This window comes from Mobula birostris, chromosome 22 (assembly GCF_030028105.1).
Source record: "Mobula birostris isolate sMobBir1 chromosome 22, sMobBir1.hap1, whole genome shotgun sequence".
Classification (NCBI taxonomy): Eukaryota; Metazoa; Chordata; class Chondrichthyes; order Myliobatiformes; family Myliobatidae; genus Mobula; species Mobula birostris.
In genome coordinates, this window is record NC_092391.1 from 54,931,230 (window position 1) to 54,948,326 (window position 17,097).

Here is a 17,097-nt window from a genome sequence, read left to right on the forward strand (position 1 = left end):
AATGGCCTGTATCTCAAATAGCCTCTGACAACCATGTCAAGCTCCTGGCCTTCACATGTGTCTTGGCTACGAACCCTGGTAGAACCATTTCTTCTGACAGCAGAAGGGGCAAAGGTGGGTCACTGGCGCTTTGAAACTATTCGCTTCGGGCAGATGGAGCTGGTCAGACATGTTTGGCAGCCCTTCTAGAAGAAGGAAAACTCTGATCTCAAACCTCCACTGCTTTGAGGCTATACTCACTCATGGGGAAGGCTTCGGGAGTAAACCCCGAGGAAAAAATCCAAAGCTCGGGTCCCTAGGGCAGCCCTGTGTTGAGTTCAGTGCTAACTGATAACTCCTACGATGCTGCTGGTGCCAAACTGTATTGGTCTCTACCGTTCCTTTAGATTCATCAGCTGCATGGGCAACAGCTTGCTGACAATATCATACTGCTGACTGGCTTGCTAGGACGCAACATCCACGGTCAAACCCAAGCAATGGAGGCTTCGAGTGAACGAGACCCTTTTTGAAAGATCTATCTAGTCAGTTTCTAGTACCTGCATAGATTCTAGTTTATAACAAACTATGCCAGATAAATTAGTTCTTATTCTTGAGCTTCTGTCTCCAACCCTTCTCTTTATTTTGCAAAATCATTCATAATTTGGCACTACGGTGGTGCGCAGCAGTTAGCTCGGGGCATTGGTGTTGAGAGTTCAATTCCCGCTGCTGTCTGTAAGGAGGTTGTACTTGCTTCCTGTGAGCACAGGTACTCAGCTTTCCTCTTGGTGCTCTGGTTTCCTCCCACAGTCTGAAATAATTGGTCATTGTAAATCAGTGTGTGATTAGGATCACTCACTAATTTACAGTGTATTCGGCTAGGGTCAATTAGGTGGGTTGCTTGTTGGTGCAGCTTGTTGGGCTGGAAGGGTGTGGTCTGTGTTATATCTCTAAATAAAATAAAATTAATTTTCAGCAGCTCTCAATTTTCTTCCCTAAGCTTCGGTTGCCTCAGGCTAATACCTTGAACTTCTCAGTTTCTCCATAGAATTGAAATCCACTCTCTGGAGCATGTGCAGTCAATTTGTTCACCCTTTTTCCTATTGTGTGGTGTTCATAATAGAACCTTGTGCTTCACATGAGTTTAGCCATTTACTTTTAGGTACAGTTTTAACATTTGTACATAAATATGCTTTGTGTTGTATAGAGGAAACAGTAGAAAAGACACATCTAGACAGAATGTAGTCATTGAATCATGGAGTCATAGAACAGCCCTTCAGCCCATCTATTAAGGCCAAACTGTTAACCTGCCTCGTCCCAGCAACTTTCACCTAGAACATAGCCCTCCATACGCTTCCTATCCTTGTACCTATCTAAACTTCTCTTAAATGCTGAAGTCAAATTCCCATCCACCAATTCCGCTGGCAGTTCCTCACTTTCCCACCCTCTGAGTGAAGAAGTTCCCTCTCATGTTCCCCTTAAACTTTAATGACTTCTAGTTGTAGTGTTGTTCAACTTCAGTAGAAAAAGACTGCTTGCTTTTACCCTGTCTATACCCTCATAATGTTGTGTACCTCTGTCAAATCTCCCCTTAATCCTTCATAAACCCATGATCTCCAGATCAAGTGGAATTCTGCATTGACTATTCCTTATTTTTGAAGATATTGACATCAGCCTGATGTACCTTTTAAAGGAAGCTTATCTTTGTTTTAAACAGGAGGCTCCAGCACAAAGTACAGTTGCCTTGTGCTCTGAAAGCAGTACTTCAGAGGCCATGCAATTTGAGGTTCAGCAGGAAGGAACGAGTATCTCCACTGCAATGATCACACAATCAGACTGTGCCAGTTCTGCAGATAAATCTGTTAATGATGGAAAACTAATAAAAGGTAAGCATGGAGCCGTGCTCACATTTTTTGCAGGATAATATTTTATGCCATGTTAGTGTGACACTATTACAGCTCATGGCAGTGGAGTACAGAGTTCAATTCCAGCGTTCTCTGTAAGCAAGTTTAAATTTTCATCCTGTGGGCACATGAGTCTCTACCAGGTGCTCTGGTTCCTTCTCACTGTCCAAAGACTTACCAGTTATTAGACTAACTTATCCTTTTAAGTTATCCTGTGATTAGTCTAGGGTTATATTGGTGGGTTTCTGTGCGGAATGGCTGAAAGGCTGGGAAGGGCCTGTTCATTGCTGTATCTCACAAATTTCTACAGATGTACCGTGGAGAACATTCTAACTGGCTACATCACCCTCTGGTATGGGGGAGGAGGGGAGGTGGGGTTACTGCACAGAATCGAAGTACGCTCCATCATGGGTACTAGCCTCTGCATATCCAGGACACCTTCAAAAAGCAATGCCTCATCAAGGACCCTCTTGCCCCCCCCCCCCCCCCCACCCATCACCCAGCATATGCCCTCTTCTCATTGTTACCATCAGGAAGGAGGTACAGAAGCTTGAAGACACACACTCAATGATTCAGGAACAGCTTCTTCCCCTCTGCCATCTGATTTTTGAATGGACATGGAACCCATGAGCACCATCTCATTTTGGTTTTTTCCTTTTTTTTACACTAATTTAACGTACTACTTTATATGTATTTTAATTCACAGTTTTTTCTTCTATGTATTGCATTGTACTGCAAATTTCAGATCATGTGTCGGTGATATTAAATCTGATTCTGATTCTAAATAGATAGACAGAATCTTAGAAGCAGGCGATAGAAGGTTTGAACTCTGACCAAGATGATGTATACACACTACATATCTGTCAAGACGTGTGAAGAGAAAGTTCAGGTTAAATGCTGAAGTATCTCCAAGCAAGACATTAACTTGTCTGTGTTTGAGCATTGATGTATGAGCTGCACGCAGCCAGCATTGTCTGTTATACTCTACCAATTGAATTTTAATGTGCTGAATGATAATTATTGAGTGCTTTGCCAGTTGGACCCATCTGCATTGTCCTGAGGCAATTTCACATTACAACTATTTGGGACCTACCTACAGGAAAGATGTCAATAAAGTTGAAAGAGTACTGAGAAAATTTACAAGGATGTTGCCTGGTCCAGAAGTCTGATTTTTTTTTAAGGAAGGATTAAATAGGTTAGGACCTTATTCTTTGGAAATGAAGATTGAGAGGAGATTTATTGGAGGGATACAAAATTGAGGGGTATAGATAGGGTTAATGCAAGCAGGCTTTTTCCACTGAGGTTGGGTGGGACTACAATCAGGAGTCCTGGGTAAGGGTGAAAGGTGAAAAGTTTAAGGAGAACATGAGGGGAAACTTCTTCACACTGTGGTAAGAGTCTGGAATGAGTTGCCAGAGCAAGTAGTGGATATGGATTTAATTTCAAAGTGTAAGAGAAGTTTGGATAGGTACATGGATGGGAGGGATATGGAGGGCTATGGTCACCATGCAGGTCATTGGGAGAAGGCAGTTTAGAAGGTTTCAGGGACTAGATGGGCTGATGGGCCTGTGTCTGTGCTGTACTTCTCTACGATTTCTATAGCACACATTAGATTCTTCAGCAATGCTTTCTCAGACTATTTGCAAACATGGTGAAATCTCTGTAGGACCTTCTAGGTGAGATTTGCTTCAGTCCATATGATATTTGCCTGGTTTCAGATATGGCTCTCATGTTGCCAAGTACACAGTGGCTAGTCCTGGCATTTACCCATATAAATTGTCTGATAAACCTGCAAGCTACAACCTGTGTTTATAACGCTGGGGAAAAAATCAAAGTGTAAATGTTTTTGCAAATTTTCAGACTCAGGATCAATGCCTTACTGCCAGGTTTGGGGTTTCTTGGTTGATACGGTGAGCTAGCAAAGGCTTTTGTCTGTGGGGCAAAGGAGCATGAGAGGTAACTTGACAGAGGTGTACAAGATGATAAGAAGCATCAATCGAGTGGAAATGGCTAATAACGAGGGGCCATGATTTTAAGGTAATTGGAGGAAATTATAGGGGGGTGTGAGAGGTGAGATTTTTAAGCAGAGTGGTGAGTACGTGGAATGTGCTGACGGGTGACGGTAGAGGGAAATACGCACATGGATCAATAGTTTGATGGTTCAATTTAATATCAGGGAATGTATACAGTCTGAAATTCTTACCCTTCACGGACGTCCACAAACAGGGGGAAAAACCCAAAGAATGAAAGACAGAAGATGTTAGAACCCCAAAGCTCCCCTTCCACATATAAACTGCAGCAAAAGCATCAACTCTCCCCCATCCCCTCTCCCTCTCAGCGAGTTCTGAGAGCAAGAACCCACCACTTGCGGAGAACCATAGTTTGAGCTGCAGCAGTAGATCACTGCCTCTGACAAGACCCCAGCCACCTTAAGAAGAAAAAAGACACGAGAAAAGACGAATTAAACTGTTTTGTGGACAGCCTTGGAAAAATGGAGGATTATGTAGGAGGGAAGGTTTATATTGATCTTGGAGTAGGTTAAAAGATTGGAACAATATTGTGGGCTGAAGGGCCTGTACTGTGCTGTGATATTTGATGTTCTGTTGTTCAGCTATCACTTCCTGCTTGAAGCCTTTCAGTATAACGCACAGGTAACCCCAGGGTGATGAGCCTCTGCTTCATTGAAGCATAGGCTCAGTCTTTGTAAATGATTATGGAGGGAGGGGGAGTAGTGGTAAGGGGAATCCAAAGGCTTGGTGGCAGGTTGATGGGGATGAGGTGCAGAGGTGCCTGGAAATAGCAGGGAAGGAATGGGACTCGAGCGATTGCTCCCCTGTGAGCAGCAAGGTGGATTGGGCTCTTTCTGTTAAATGTGTACAATATAAACATTCAAAGTTCAAAGTAATTTCTTTATCAAAGTAATTTTTTTTATTATCAAAGTACATATGTCACCATGTACAGACCTCACATTTATTCTCCTGCAGTCATTCACAGTAAATATAAAGAAACCCAATAGAATCGACGAAAATCCATACACAACATGACAGACAAACAACCAATATGCAATGACAACAAGCTGCAAATACAGAAAGGAAAAAAAATCAATAATAAATACATAAGCAATAAATATTGCGAACATGAGATGAAGTGTCCTTGAAAGTAAGTCGTTGGTTGTGGGAATGTTTCACTGATGAGTTTAGTTAAGTTATCCCCTCTAGTTCAAGAGTCTGATGGTTGAGGGGTAATATCTGTTCCTGAACCTGGTGGTGTGTGTCCAGAGGTTCCTGTACCTCCTTCCTAATGGCAGCAAAGAGAAGAGAATGTAAGATTGCGGTTGTGGTTTTAAAATCAGTCACCCCTAGAATGGATGGCTTTTTCCTGTCTGTCAGAAGGTTGAGAGACATGGAGCTGTGTACACCACTAAGGGTGATGGAAGCAGAGTCTCTTACTGTTTTTAAGGTAGAGATAAATGAATTCTTGATAAGACAGAGGGCCAGATTACCCTTGGGGTTAGGTAGGAATGAGGTGTTGCAATTGTAGACAGATCAGCCACGATCTTGTTCAGTTGCTGAGCAGGCTTGAGAGCATTTTGACCTGCTACTGTTCCGAATATATCCAGAACATGCCCTCTTCTCATTACCATCATCTAGGTGTAGGTACAGGAGCCTGAAAACCCACATACCAAGGGGAAGTAGCTGTACCATGTATTCATGTCTGAAGGGTCAATGAACCCTTGAACACCATGTTATTCTATTTTTTTGTGCTATTGTTCTGTGATTTATAGTAATTTTTATGTTTTTGGACTGAATTTGCATACTTAAGCCCTGTCATCCCAACTGGGACATAGGCCACTGACAGCAGCTTGCCAAGGGTCCTGTGTCCTGGGCCAGTCTTTCAAGTTTTCTCAGGTGCAGCCCATCTTCTTCCCATCCAGGGTTGAGGACTTTGGAGCTTTTGTTGGGGTTTCTGTAGTGCTGGGTTTTTATAGGGTGGGGTTCCTAGCCCCCAGCAACCCTCTTCCTCTGGCAGCCAGGGTTGGGACCTTTTACGGCAGAGTCATTGTTCTGTAATTTATAGTAATTCTTATGTTCTTACACTGTACTACACGGAAAATAAACAGATTTCATGTCATAGGAATCAGAGATGATAAACCTGATTCGGTGGTTTATTCAGTGCCCATTCAGTGCACATTGCTCTGAATATTCTGGATACCAAAAAGAGTCACATTTCTTAGGGGTTGTATAGAACAGCAGATAATGTGTACAGTGGATTCTGGTTAATTGGAACAAATCTGGAACAGCACATTTTGGCCCAATTAAGCAGTTGTCCCAATTAGCTAAAGTTTCATGGAAATAGTTTAAGAGGTATAAAAAAGAAATAACTTGTGGTATTCTGGAGTTCAGAGTTCAATTCCAACACCACCTTAAGGAGTCTGTGCATCCTCCACGTGACTACGTGGGTTTCCTCCTGTGCTCCAGTTTCCTCCCACAGTCTGAAGATGTACTGGGTTGGTTAACTGGTCATTGTAAATTATCCCATGATTAGCATAGGGTTAATCAGGTTTGTTGGGATGGGGCAGCGTGGCTCAAAGGGCTGACTCCATGCTGTATCACCATATAAAACAGCGGTCCCCAACCAGTGGGCCGCAGAGCATGTGCTACCGGCCCGTGAGGAAACGATATGAGTCAGCTGCATCTTTCCTCATTCCCTGTCACGCACTGTTGAACTTGAACATAGGGTTGCCAACTGTCCCGTATTTGCCGGGACATCCAGTATATTGGGCTGAATTGGTTTGTCCCATACGGGACCACCCTTGTTCCATATTTCCCTCGCTACCAAATAAACACATAAAACCGAAAATAAATAACCCTAACATATAGTAAAAGCAGGAATGATATGATAAATACACAGCCTATATAAAGTAGAAATAATGTATGTACAATATAGTCGGGAAGATGAAGGCAAAACCAATTTGTGGGAAAAAAAGTCAGCACATACACACATGCGCACACAGGTGCCCACGCAAGGCTTCATGGTCATGGTAGTCTTTCCTGGGGTAAAGTATCCCGGGATTTGACTGCTACTTTTGTCCCTTATTTGGGAGTGAGAAAGTTGGCAACCCTAACTGTAAAAGACATGCTGAGGTGAGTTTAACCCTACTTGAACACCCCCCGCCCCGCCCCCCCCCCCCCCCCCCCCAGGTCGGCTGGTCCGCAAGAATATTGTCAATATTAAACCGGTTTGCGGTGCAAAAAAGGTGGGGGACCCCTGATATAAAATAAAAATAAACTGTTTGTTAGTTATTGATGGAGGAATTCATCCAGTGTACATGCATTACCATGTTCTTTTCATTGACTGTAAGTGGAAAAAATTGGTGCAGACACCTGATGTAGATAGGTGTCGTGGACTCTTGGGCAAGGCCTAAAGTTTTTTTTTTAACAATTAAAAAAGCAAAATTATCAGATGCAAACACGAGGAAATCTGCAGATGCTGGAAATTCAAGCAACACACAAAAAATGCTGGTGAACGCAGCAGGCCAGGCAGCATCTTTAGGAAGAGGTACAGTCGACGTTTCGGGCCGACACCCTTCGTCAGGAATGATCAGATATTGCTTTTTGATTTGGCGCCCTTTGGCTCAAATGGATAACAAGCACACACAACTGATGCTGTTTAAAAACTGTTCGCTCTAAGCATGGTTTAGTGTCTAATGGGCACACAAGTGCATGTAACTGATACTAGTTAGAAACTGTTTGGCAACAGTCTCCTGTCCCAATTATATGGCATAGTGTCCTTAATAATGGGGGAATTGCAGCTATTTTTCAATTAATTTTTAATCTTTAAAAGTTGCCTTAAGTAAGCGGCTGCCCGGATTAACTAATGGCCCAATGAACTGGAATCCACTGTATTTTGTTTTGATCAGAGAAGGAAGTTTATTTTTAAAAGTCTTGATTGTGGGGAACTTTCATTACATTGGGCATCTCCTTCACAGCATCTTTCGCGCCGATAAGTTTTGCGATTAAGGCAAAAGAAAATGATATGCTCCCGCTGGAGAAAAAGCGAGTTAAACTGGATGATGATAGTGATGAAGACCAAGACATACAGGAAGCTGTCAACAATGAAGCCAGCAAAGATATCCCTCCCTCCCTCCCTCCTGAGGAAAAGAAACCTCAACTTACAGCAGAGGAAATAGAGGCAAAACAAGGTAAGCTGACAGGCGTGACATTTAGAGGAGATGTTTTAAACATAGACTGTGTTCTCTTGTAATTCTGTGCTAAATTTAGAGCCTGACTTTTGTGGGGAAATTATCCTTTTGCTTCAAATAGATTGTATTTTGTTGTGCCGAGCAGTAATTACTTTCCATTTTTTCATTTTCCATATTTTATTGAACCTGTTGGTCACAGAAAATGTGGAGAGAGTCGTGTTTTCTTAGTTTGCATATGCTTTAATACATCTTGGCACCCTATGTTAAAAATAATACCGACAATGAGGCATTGGTCCAAAATTTAGTGAGTTTTCCCACAGAATAACAAATATGATCAATTTGCCTCTTTTTTTTTTTTGGCATTGGAATTCCAGGACTTGAGTTGCACGTTGCTGAGTCTGTTGTTCTTATTTGAAAACACATTAGTTCAAGGTAAAACTGAAATATTTCTTCATTCCATAAGACCATAAGGTAGAGGAGCAGAAATAGGCCATTTGGCCTTCTGATTCCGCTCCACCATCCATCATGGCTGATTTATTATGCCTCTCAACCCCATTCTTGTGTTCAAAGTATATATATGTCACTATATGCAGCCCTGAGAGTCATTCTTCCCTTCACCCTGTAATCTTTGACCCTCTGACTAATCAAGAACCTGTCAACCTCCGCTTTAAGTACACCCAATGGCTTGGCCTCCACAGCCATCTGTGGCAATGAATTCCACAGATTTACCACCCTCTGGCTAAAGAAATCCCTTCTAATCTCTCTTCAAAATGGACATCCCTCTACGCTGAAGCTTTACCCTCTTGTCCCAGACTCACCCACTGTAGGAAACGTCCTCACCACACCCACTCTATCTAGGCCTTTCAATATTCAATAGGTTTCAATGCGATCCCACGTCATTCTTCTGAACTGGCGAGTATAGGCCCAGAGTCTTCATATGTTAATTGTGTAAGTATCCCAAGTAGTCTGTTCACTCAAATTATCTTTATTCGGTAGGAAAGGAAAGTGGACTCTTGTAATAAAACATGCTCTACTTAAACTAGCCACTTAAGGGTTCATTTATTATCAAAGCATACAACTTGAAATTTTTCACTGGGTAGCCATTAAACCAAGAAAGAAAAGAAAGGCAACACAATCATTAACCCCCCCAAATCCTTCCTCCCTGCACAAAAAAAAAGAAACAAATTAGAACAGGCACATTGACCCCCAAATCCCTTCTCCCACACTAAAAGAAACAAGAAAGATCAGGTGAAAAACAGAAAATGTAAAAAATTTAAGACTGAGGAAGAAAAGTCAATAGTCCATGTCTACATCCAAAATGCAGTAAACCTGGGGGGCATTTGCTGGGCTCAGTGGCAGACCTTTCCCTTTCCGTATCAGAGCAATCAAAAGAGAGGCAGCCAGTGCTTGCTGTCTGTACTTGCCTTGATTCTTCAATCTCCCTTGTTTTAATTGGCAAACAATAAAAGCTCTAATTGGCGAAATGGAGTCAAACAACGGCTTGCGCCCTGTCCTGCAACCTTCTCGACACAAAGTTCGCGCACGCTTCCACTGTCTGCTGGAGACCTCTGAGAGACTGCAGAGTGCTGAAGCACCCAAATGATCTCCAAGCTTCTGCATTCACCTTGATGTTTCAGTCTCCCTCGTCACTTTAGAACAATAGAAGCTTTAATCAAAATGGAGTCAAACATTGGCATGTAGCCTGACCACAATGAGGTTCGCTCATACCACCACTGCCTTCAGGAATCCTTTCGGAAACTGCAGAGTGCTGGAACACCCAATCAATCTCCAAACAGCAAAACACAGGCTCCAACAGTTCCAGAATCACATCCAAGGCGAAAAACAAATGTAAAAGATATAAAAGATGTGAAATATGTACAGGAAATATGGGATATCATATCTTACGAGGCAGAAATCACTTCTGCAACACGTACAAAATGCTGGAGAAACATAGCAGGTCAGGCAACATCTATGGAGGAGAATGCACAGTCAGTGTTTTGGTCTGAGACCTTTCAGCAGAATAGTCTCAGCCCGAAATGTCAACTGTATATTCTCCTTCATAGATGCTGCCTGAGTTGCTCCAGCTTTTCGTGTGTGTTGCTCAAGATGTCCAACATCTACAGAATCTCCTGAGTTTAGGAATCACTTCAAGTAGTGTTTACTTAAGTAAAGATTGTATTTTCCTTTATTTAGGGCAGCATGATAGTGTATGGTTAGCACAACGCTTTACAGCACAGGTGACCTGGCTTCAATTCCTGCCGCTGCCTGTAAGCAGTTTATACGTTCTCATGACCACGTGGCTTTCCTTTGAACTGTGGGAATTATATAGTCATAGTCATACTTTATTGATCCCGGGGGAAATTGGTTTTTGTTACAGTTGCACCATAAATAAAAATAGTAATAGAACCATAAATAGTTAAGTAGTAATATATCTAAATTATGAAATAAGTCCAGGACCAGCCTATTGGCTCAGGGTGTCTGACCCTCCAAGGGAGGAGTTGTAAAGTATGATGGCCACAGGCAGGAATAACTTCCTATGATGCTCTGTGCTGCATCTGGGTGGAATGAGTCTCTGGCTGAATGTACTCCTGTGCCCACCCAGTATGTTATGTAGTGGATGGGAGACATTGACCAAGATGCCATGCAACTTAGACAGCATCCTCTTTTCAGACACCACTGTGAGAGAGTCCAGTTCCATCCCCACAACATCACTGGCCTTACGAATGAGTTTGTTGATTCTGTTGGTGTCTGCTACCCTCAGCCTGCTGCCCCAGCACACAACAGCAAACATGATAGCACTGGCCACCACAGACTCGTAGAACATCCTCAGCATCGTCCGGCAGATGTTAAAGGACCTCAGTCTCCTCAGGAAATAGAGACGGCTCTGACCCTTCTTGTAGACAGCCTCAGTGTTCTTTGACCAGTCCAGTTTATTGTCAATTCGTATCCCCAGGTATTTGTAATCCTCCACCATGTCCACACTGACCCCCTGGATGGAAACAGGGGTCACCGGTACCTTAGCTCTCCTCAGGTCTACCACCAGCTCCTTAGTCTTTTTCACATTAAGCTGCAGATAATTCTGCTCACACCATGTGACAAAGTTTCCTGCCGTAGCCCTGTACTCAGCCTCATCTCCCTTGCTGATGCATCCAACTATGGCAGAGTCATCCGAAAACTTCTGAAGATGACAAGACTCTGTGCAGTAGTTGAAGTCCCAGGTGTAAATGGTGAAGAGAAAGGGAGACAAGACAGTCCCCTGTGGAGCCCCAGTGCTGCTGATCACTCTGTCGGACGCACAGTGTTGCAAGCACACGTACTGTGGTCTGCCAGTCAGGTAATCAAGAATCCATGACACCAGGAAAGCATCCACCTGCATCGCTGTCAGCTTCTCCCCCAGCAGAGCAGGGCGGATGGTGTTGAATGCACTGGAGGAGTCAAAAAACATGACCCTCACAGTGCTCGCTGGCTTGTCCAGGTGGGCGTAGACACGGTTCAGCAGGTAGACGATGGCATCCTCAACTAGTCGGGGCTGGTAGGCGAACAGGAGGGAATCTAAGTGTGGCCTGACCATAGGCCGGAGCAGCTCCAGAACAAGTCTCTCCAGGGTCTTCATGATGTGGGAGGTCAATGCCACCGGTCTGTAGTCATTGAGGTAGGTAGATTAATTGGCCATTGTAAATTGTCCTGTGATAAGGTTAGGATTAAATTGGGGGATTGCTGAGCAATGTGGCTTGAATACTTAGAAGGTCTTATTCTGCGCTGTATCTCAAAAACATAAGATAAAAAATAAAAATACTATTTTTCTAAAAGAAGTCATTTCTTTAATCTGTTAGATTCCTATGATCATCGTGCCTACAGCAGTAAATGCTCTTGCAAAATAATGATGTTTTTTCTGAATGCCACGAATTTTACCGTGTGATCAGTTGATTTAATTTTCTGAATTGTCTCTGGTATTTAAGATTATGATCAAAATGCAGTTTGTTATAATTTTTAAAATTCTAGTTCCTTTTTGGCAGTCAGAATAAAATTAAATTGCGTTAAATTTCAGGCACAACTTTGATGTGCTATTTTGGGTACTTGGATGAAGATTTGATTTACAGTTACAAAAATAGAATAGAAATCACAGCATAGATAAAAAGCGCTCAGCCTAAATAATTCGTGCCATTATCCATCTTTTATTGAAGGGAATAACTCAAAGGTTCATTTAATATCAGAGATTGTATACAGTATACAACCTAAAATTCATCCTCTTCACAAACATCCATGAAACAAGAAACACCATAGAGTGAATAATTGAAACAACAAAGCTCCCACCCTTTACACAAGAAGAATTATTACCAATTTTACCTTCAGGTTCAGATTCATTTATTTATCACACGTACATCAAAATATACAGTGATATCTGTTGTTCACATTAACAGGCAACCTAACCTAAGTATGTACTGGGGCAGCTCACAAGGGTCATTCTGGCACCAACGTAACATGTCTACAATGTTCAGTGGAACAACGCAAGAGGCAACTCACAACAGTATATTTAAAGTGGAGGTTGATAGCTTCTTCATTAGTAAGGGCATCAAAGGTTATGGAGAGAAGACAGGAGAAAGGGGTTGAGAGGGATGGAATGGCGAAGCAGACTTGATGGGCCAGATGGCCTAATTCTGCTCCTATGTCTTTATGATCTTGTGGAAGTGGGCATTTGGTCTAACTGCTCAATGCCAACCAAGCTATCTATCTCAGTTAATCCTTCAAAAGTCTGAGAACAGTGAGCTAGAAGCTCTCCTAAAGCCTGGTGGTACGTGCTTTCTAGCTTTTGTATCCTGCTTTATCGAATATTGAAAGGCCCAGATAGAATGGAGCTAGTGAGGATGTTTCCTATAGTGGGAGAGTCTAGGACCAGAGGGCACAGACTCAGAATAGAAGGGCGTCCTTTTAGAACAGAATTGAGGAGGAATTTCTTTTACCAGAGGGTGGTGAATCTGGGATTCATTGCCACAGACAGCTATGGAGGGAGAGGCATTGGATATATTTAAAGCGGAGGTTGATAGATTCTTGATTAGTCAGGGTGTCAGTAATTTGGGGAGAAAGCAGGAGAATGGGGTTGACAGGTATAATAAATCAGTCACGATGGTATGGTGGTTCAGACTCATAGAGCCAAATGTCCTCATTCTGCTGCTATGTCTTATGGTCTACTAACAGAACATCAGCAGTAAAAAATTGCTGGTGAACGCAGCAGGCCAGGCAGCATCTATAGGAAGAACTACAGTTGACGTTTCGGGCCGGGACCCTTCGTCAGGACTAACTGAAAGAAAAGCTAGTAAGAGATTTGAAAGTGGGAGAGGGAGGGGGTGATCCAAAATGATAGGAGAAGACAGGATGGGAGGGGTGGAGCCAAGAGCTGGACAGTTGATTGGCAAAAGGGATATGAGAGGATCATGGGATGGGAAGCCTGGGGGGAGAGAGAGAGAGAAGGGGGGAGGGGAGCCCAGAGGGTGGAGAGCAGGCAAGGAGTTATAGTGAGGGGGACAGAGGGAGGAAAAAAGGGGGGACAAAATTAAAAATATATAAAAAGATTTTAATTCCACGTCCCATTCCCATTCTGATGTCTATCCACGGCCTCCTCTACTGTCAAGATGAAGCCACACTCAGGTTGGAGGAACAACACCTTATATTCTGTCCGGGTAGCCTCCAACTTGATGAAATGAATATTGACTTCTTTAACTTCCATTAATGCCCCTCCTCCCCTTCACACCCCATCCCTTATCTATTTATTTAATATATATTCCCCCCTCCTTTTTTTTTTCTCTTTTTTTCTCCCTTTGTCCCTCTCACTATAACTCCTTGCCTGCTCTCCACCCTCTGGGCTCACCTCCCCCCTTCTGTTTCTCCCCAGGCTTCCCGTCCCATGATCCTCTCCCTTCTCCAGCTTGGTATCCCTTTTGCCAATCAACTTTCCAGCTCTTATATCCACCCCTCCCCTCCTGTCCTCTCCTATCATTTCGGATCTCCCCCTCCATCTCCCACTTTGAAATCTCTTACTATCTCTTCTTTCAGTTAGTTCTGACGAAGGGTTCTGGCCAGAAACGTCGACTGTACCTCTTCCTAGAGATGCTGTCTGGCCTGCTGCGTTCACCGGCATTTTTTATGTGTGTTGCTTGAATTTCCAGCATCTGTAGGTTTCCTCGTATCAGCAGTAAAAGTTGCTTTTTTCTCTCCCACCCAGCCCCCATACTGACACTCGCTCTTGCATACACACAGACAGACGCACACACACATGCACAGACTATCACACACAGGCACGAACAGTCAAACATAGGCACGAACACAGACAGGCACGGGCAGAGACAGGCACAGGTATGGGCATGGACAGAGACAGAGACAGGCACAGGCTCAGACTCGGACACGGACAGAGACAGGCACAGGCTCAGACTCGGACACGGACAGAGACAGGCACAGGCTCAGACTCGGACACGGACAGAGACAGGCACAGGCTCAGACTCTGACACGGACAGAGACAGGCACAGGCTCGGACTCGGACAGAGACAGGCACAGGCTCAGACTCGGACACGGACAGAGACAGGCTCAGACACGGACAGAGACAGGCACAGGCTCAGACACGGACAGAGACAGGCACAGGCTCAGACTCGGACACGGACAGAGACAGGCACAGGCTCAGACTCGGACACGGACAGACACAGGCACAGGCTCAGACTCGGACACGGACAGAGACAGGCACAGGCTCGGACTCGGACACGGACAGAGACAGGCACAGGCTCGGACTCAGACACGGACAGAGACAGGCTCAGACTCAGACACAGAAAGAGACAGGCTCAGACTTGGACACGGACAGGCACAGGCTCGGATTAGGACAGGCATGGGCTCGGACACAGACAGGCTCAGAGTCGGACTCGGACACGCACAGACTCAGACTCAGACACGGACAGGCACAGACTCTGACACGGACAGGCTCAGAGTCGGACTCGGACACTGTCAGGCCCAGGCACAGACTCAGACACGGACAGGCACGGGCTCGGACACGGACAGGCACAGGCTCGGACTTGGACACGGACAGACACAGGCTCGGACTCTGACACGGACAGGCACAGGCTCTGACTCGGATTAGGACAGGCTCTGACTCGGATATGGACAGAGATAGAAACGGGCTCAGACTCGGACATGGACAGGCACGGACTCGGACTCGGACACGGACAGGCACAGACTCGGACACGGACAGGCACAGACTCGGATAGAGACAGGCACAGGCTCGGACTCTGACAGAGACAGGCACAGACACGGACAGGCACAGACTCGGACACGGACAGAGACAGGCACTGACTCGGACACGGACAGAGACAGGCACTGACTTGGACACGGACAGGCACAGATTCAGACACGGACAGAGACAGGCACAGGCTCGGACTCGGACACGGACAGAGACAGGCACAGGCTCGGACACGGAAAGAGACAGGCACAGGCTCAGAGTCAGACACGGACAGGCACAGGCTCGGACACGGACAGAGACAGGCGCAGGCTCGGACTCTGACACGGACAGAGACAGGCGCAGACACGGACAGGCGCAGGCGCGGACCCGGACACGGGCAGGCGCGGACTCGGACACGGACAGGCGCAGGCTCGGACACGGACAGGCTCAGCATCAGACTCAGACACGGACAGGCACAGACTCTGACACGGACAGGCACAGGCTTGGACTCGGACACGAACAGGCACAGGCTCGGACTTGGACATGGACAGGCACAGGCTCAGAGTTGGACTCGGACACGGACAGGCACCGACAGGGACAGAGATAGGCACAGACTCGGACATGGACAGAGACAGGCACACGCACCCACTCTCTGAATCTGTTCCTTTATTATTTTTCCTGTATCTCTTCTGGTTTAATTTTGAAGGTTGATTAAGTTTCTGTCATTGTTACTAATCCTGGCAACAGATTGTGCTCGCATCACGGTAGGAGAAGCTTCTCCTGCCCTCTGACATTTAATCTTGACCCAGGTTTTTTACGATTGTTAAGGTGGGAAAACTGTCATCATTGGCATCTTCACACTATGAGAATAACAACAACTTCCAGAACTGGAGCATACACTCTTAAACAGGGAAGGCCACTAGTTCAGTGCTCCAAGCGGGCAATGTTATAACTTTCTTAATCACAGTCTCGAGGATTCCTGGCAAATGTTACAACTACTTTTGAGAGGTAAATTTTAACAACCTACCAAGCCGCAATTAAAGATTCAAGGATGCAAAGCACATTTATCATCAAAAAATATGTATGCAGTATACAACCTTGAGATTAGTCATTATATTTAATAATATTTTTGTGTGTGGATTTTAACTTAATCAGATAAACTCATTGGATTCTGAAATTATTCATTTTGACATCATTGTTCTGTGACTTGTTGAAAATATTGGTTAAAATGCTTTTTACGTTGCAACACGCACAAAATGCTGGGGGAACTCAGAAGGTTAGTCAGCTTCTATGGAAAGTCAAAGTAAATTTATTATCAAAGCACATATATGTCACTATATACAACCCTGAGATTCACTTTCTTGTGGGCATTCGCAGTAAGCACAAAGAAACAAAGAAAAAGCAGTAAATATGAAAATCATGAGATGAAAAGTTGTTGAAAGTTTGTCCGTTGGTTGTGGAAACGGTTCAGTGTTGAGGTAGGTGAAGTTTTCCCCTCTGGTTCAGGAGCCTGATGGTTCAGGGGTAATAACTGTTCTTGAATTTGGTGGTGGTAGTCCTGAGGCAACCACCACCCGTCATCAGGACTCATGATAAAGTGTCTCGGCCCGAAACGTCAACTGTTTATTCCCCTCAATAAATGCTGCCTGACCTGCTGAGTTCCTCCAGCATTTTGTGTATGTGGTACTCTGGATTTCCAGCATCTGCAGAACCTCTTGTATTTAACTTTTTAATATTGAGAATAGATGTCTAAGAATTCTTTGCTGTCAGCTTGGATGGGTCTCCTGAACCTAAACTGAGCTGATCTTTAATAGCAA

At 44.4% G+C, this 17,097-nt stretch overlaps 1 protein-coding gene across 6 annotated transcripts in view; it reads left to right on the plus strand.

The window, feature by feature from the left end:
* sfswap (splicing factor SWAP) overlaps positions 1–17,097 on the plus strand; it is a 191,829-nt gene that overhangs the window by 70,590 nt on the left and 104,142 nt on the right. For all 6 annotated transcript variants that reach the window (XR_011882875.1, XR_011882876.1, XR_011882877.1 and 3 more), the window contains 2 exons: positions 1,694–1,862; positions 7,870–8,082. Coding sequence is in view for 1 of the 6 variants with exons in the window: in XM_072240789.1 (XP_072096890.1) it covers positions 1,694–1,862; positions 7,870–8,082 (382 nt within the window). In the remaining 5 variants the exon portion in view is untranslated. The remainder of the gene's footprint in view (positions 1–1,693; positions 1,863–7,869; positions 8,083–17,097) is intronic.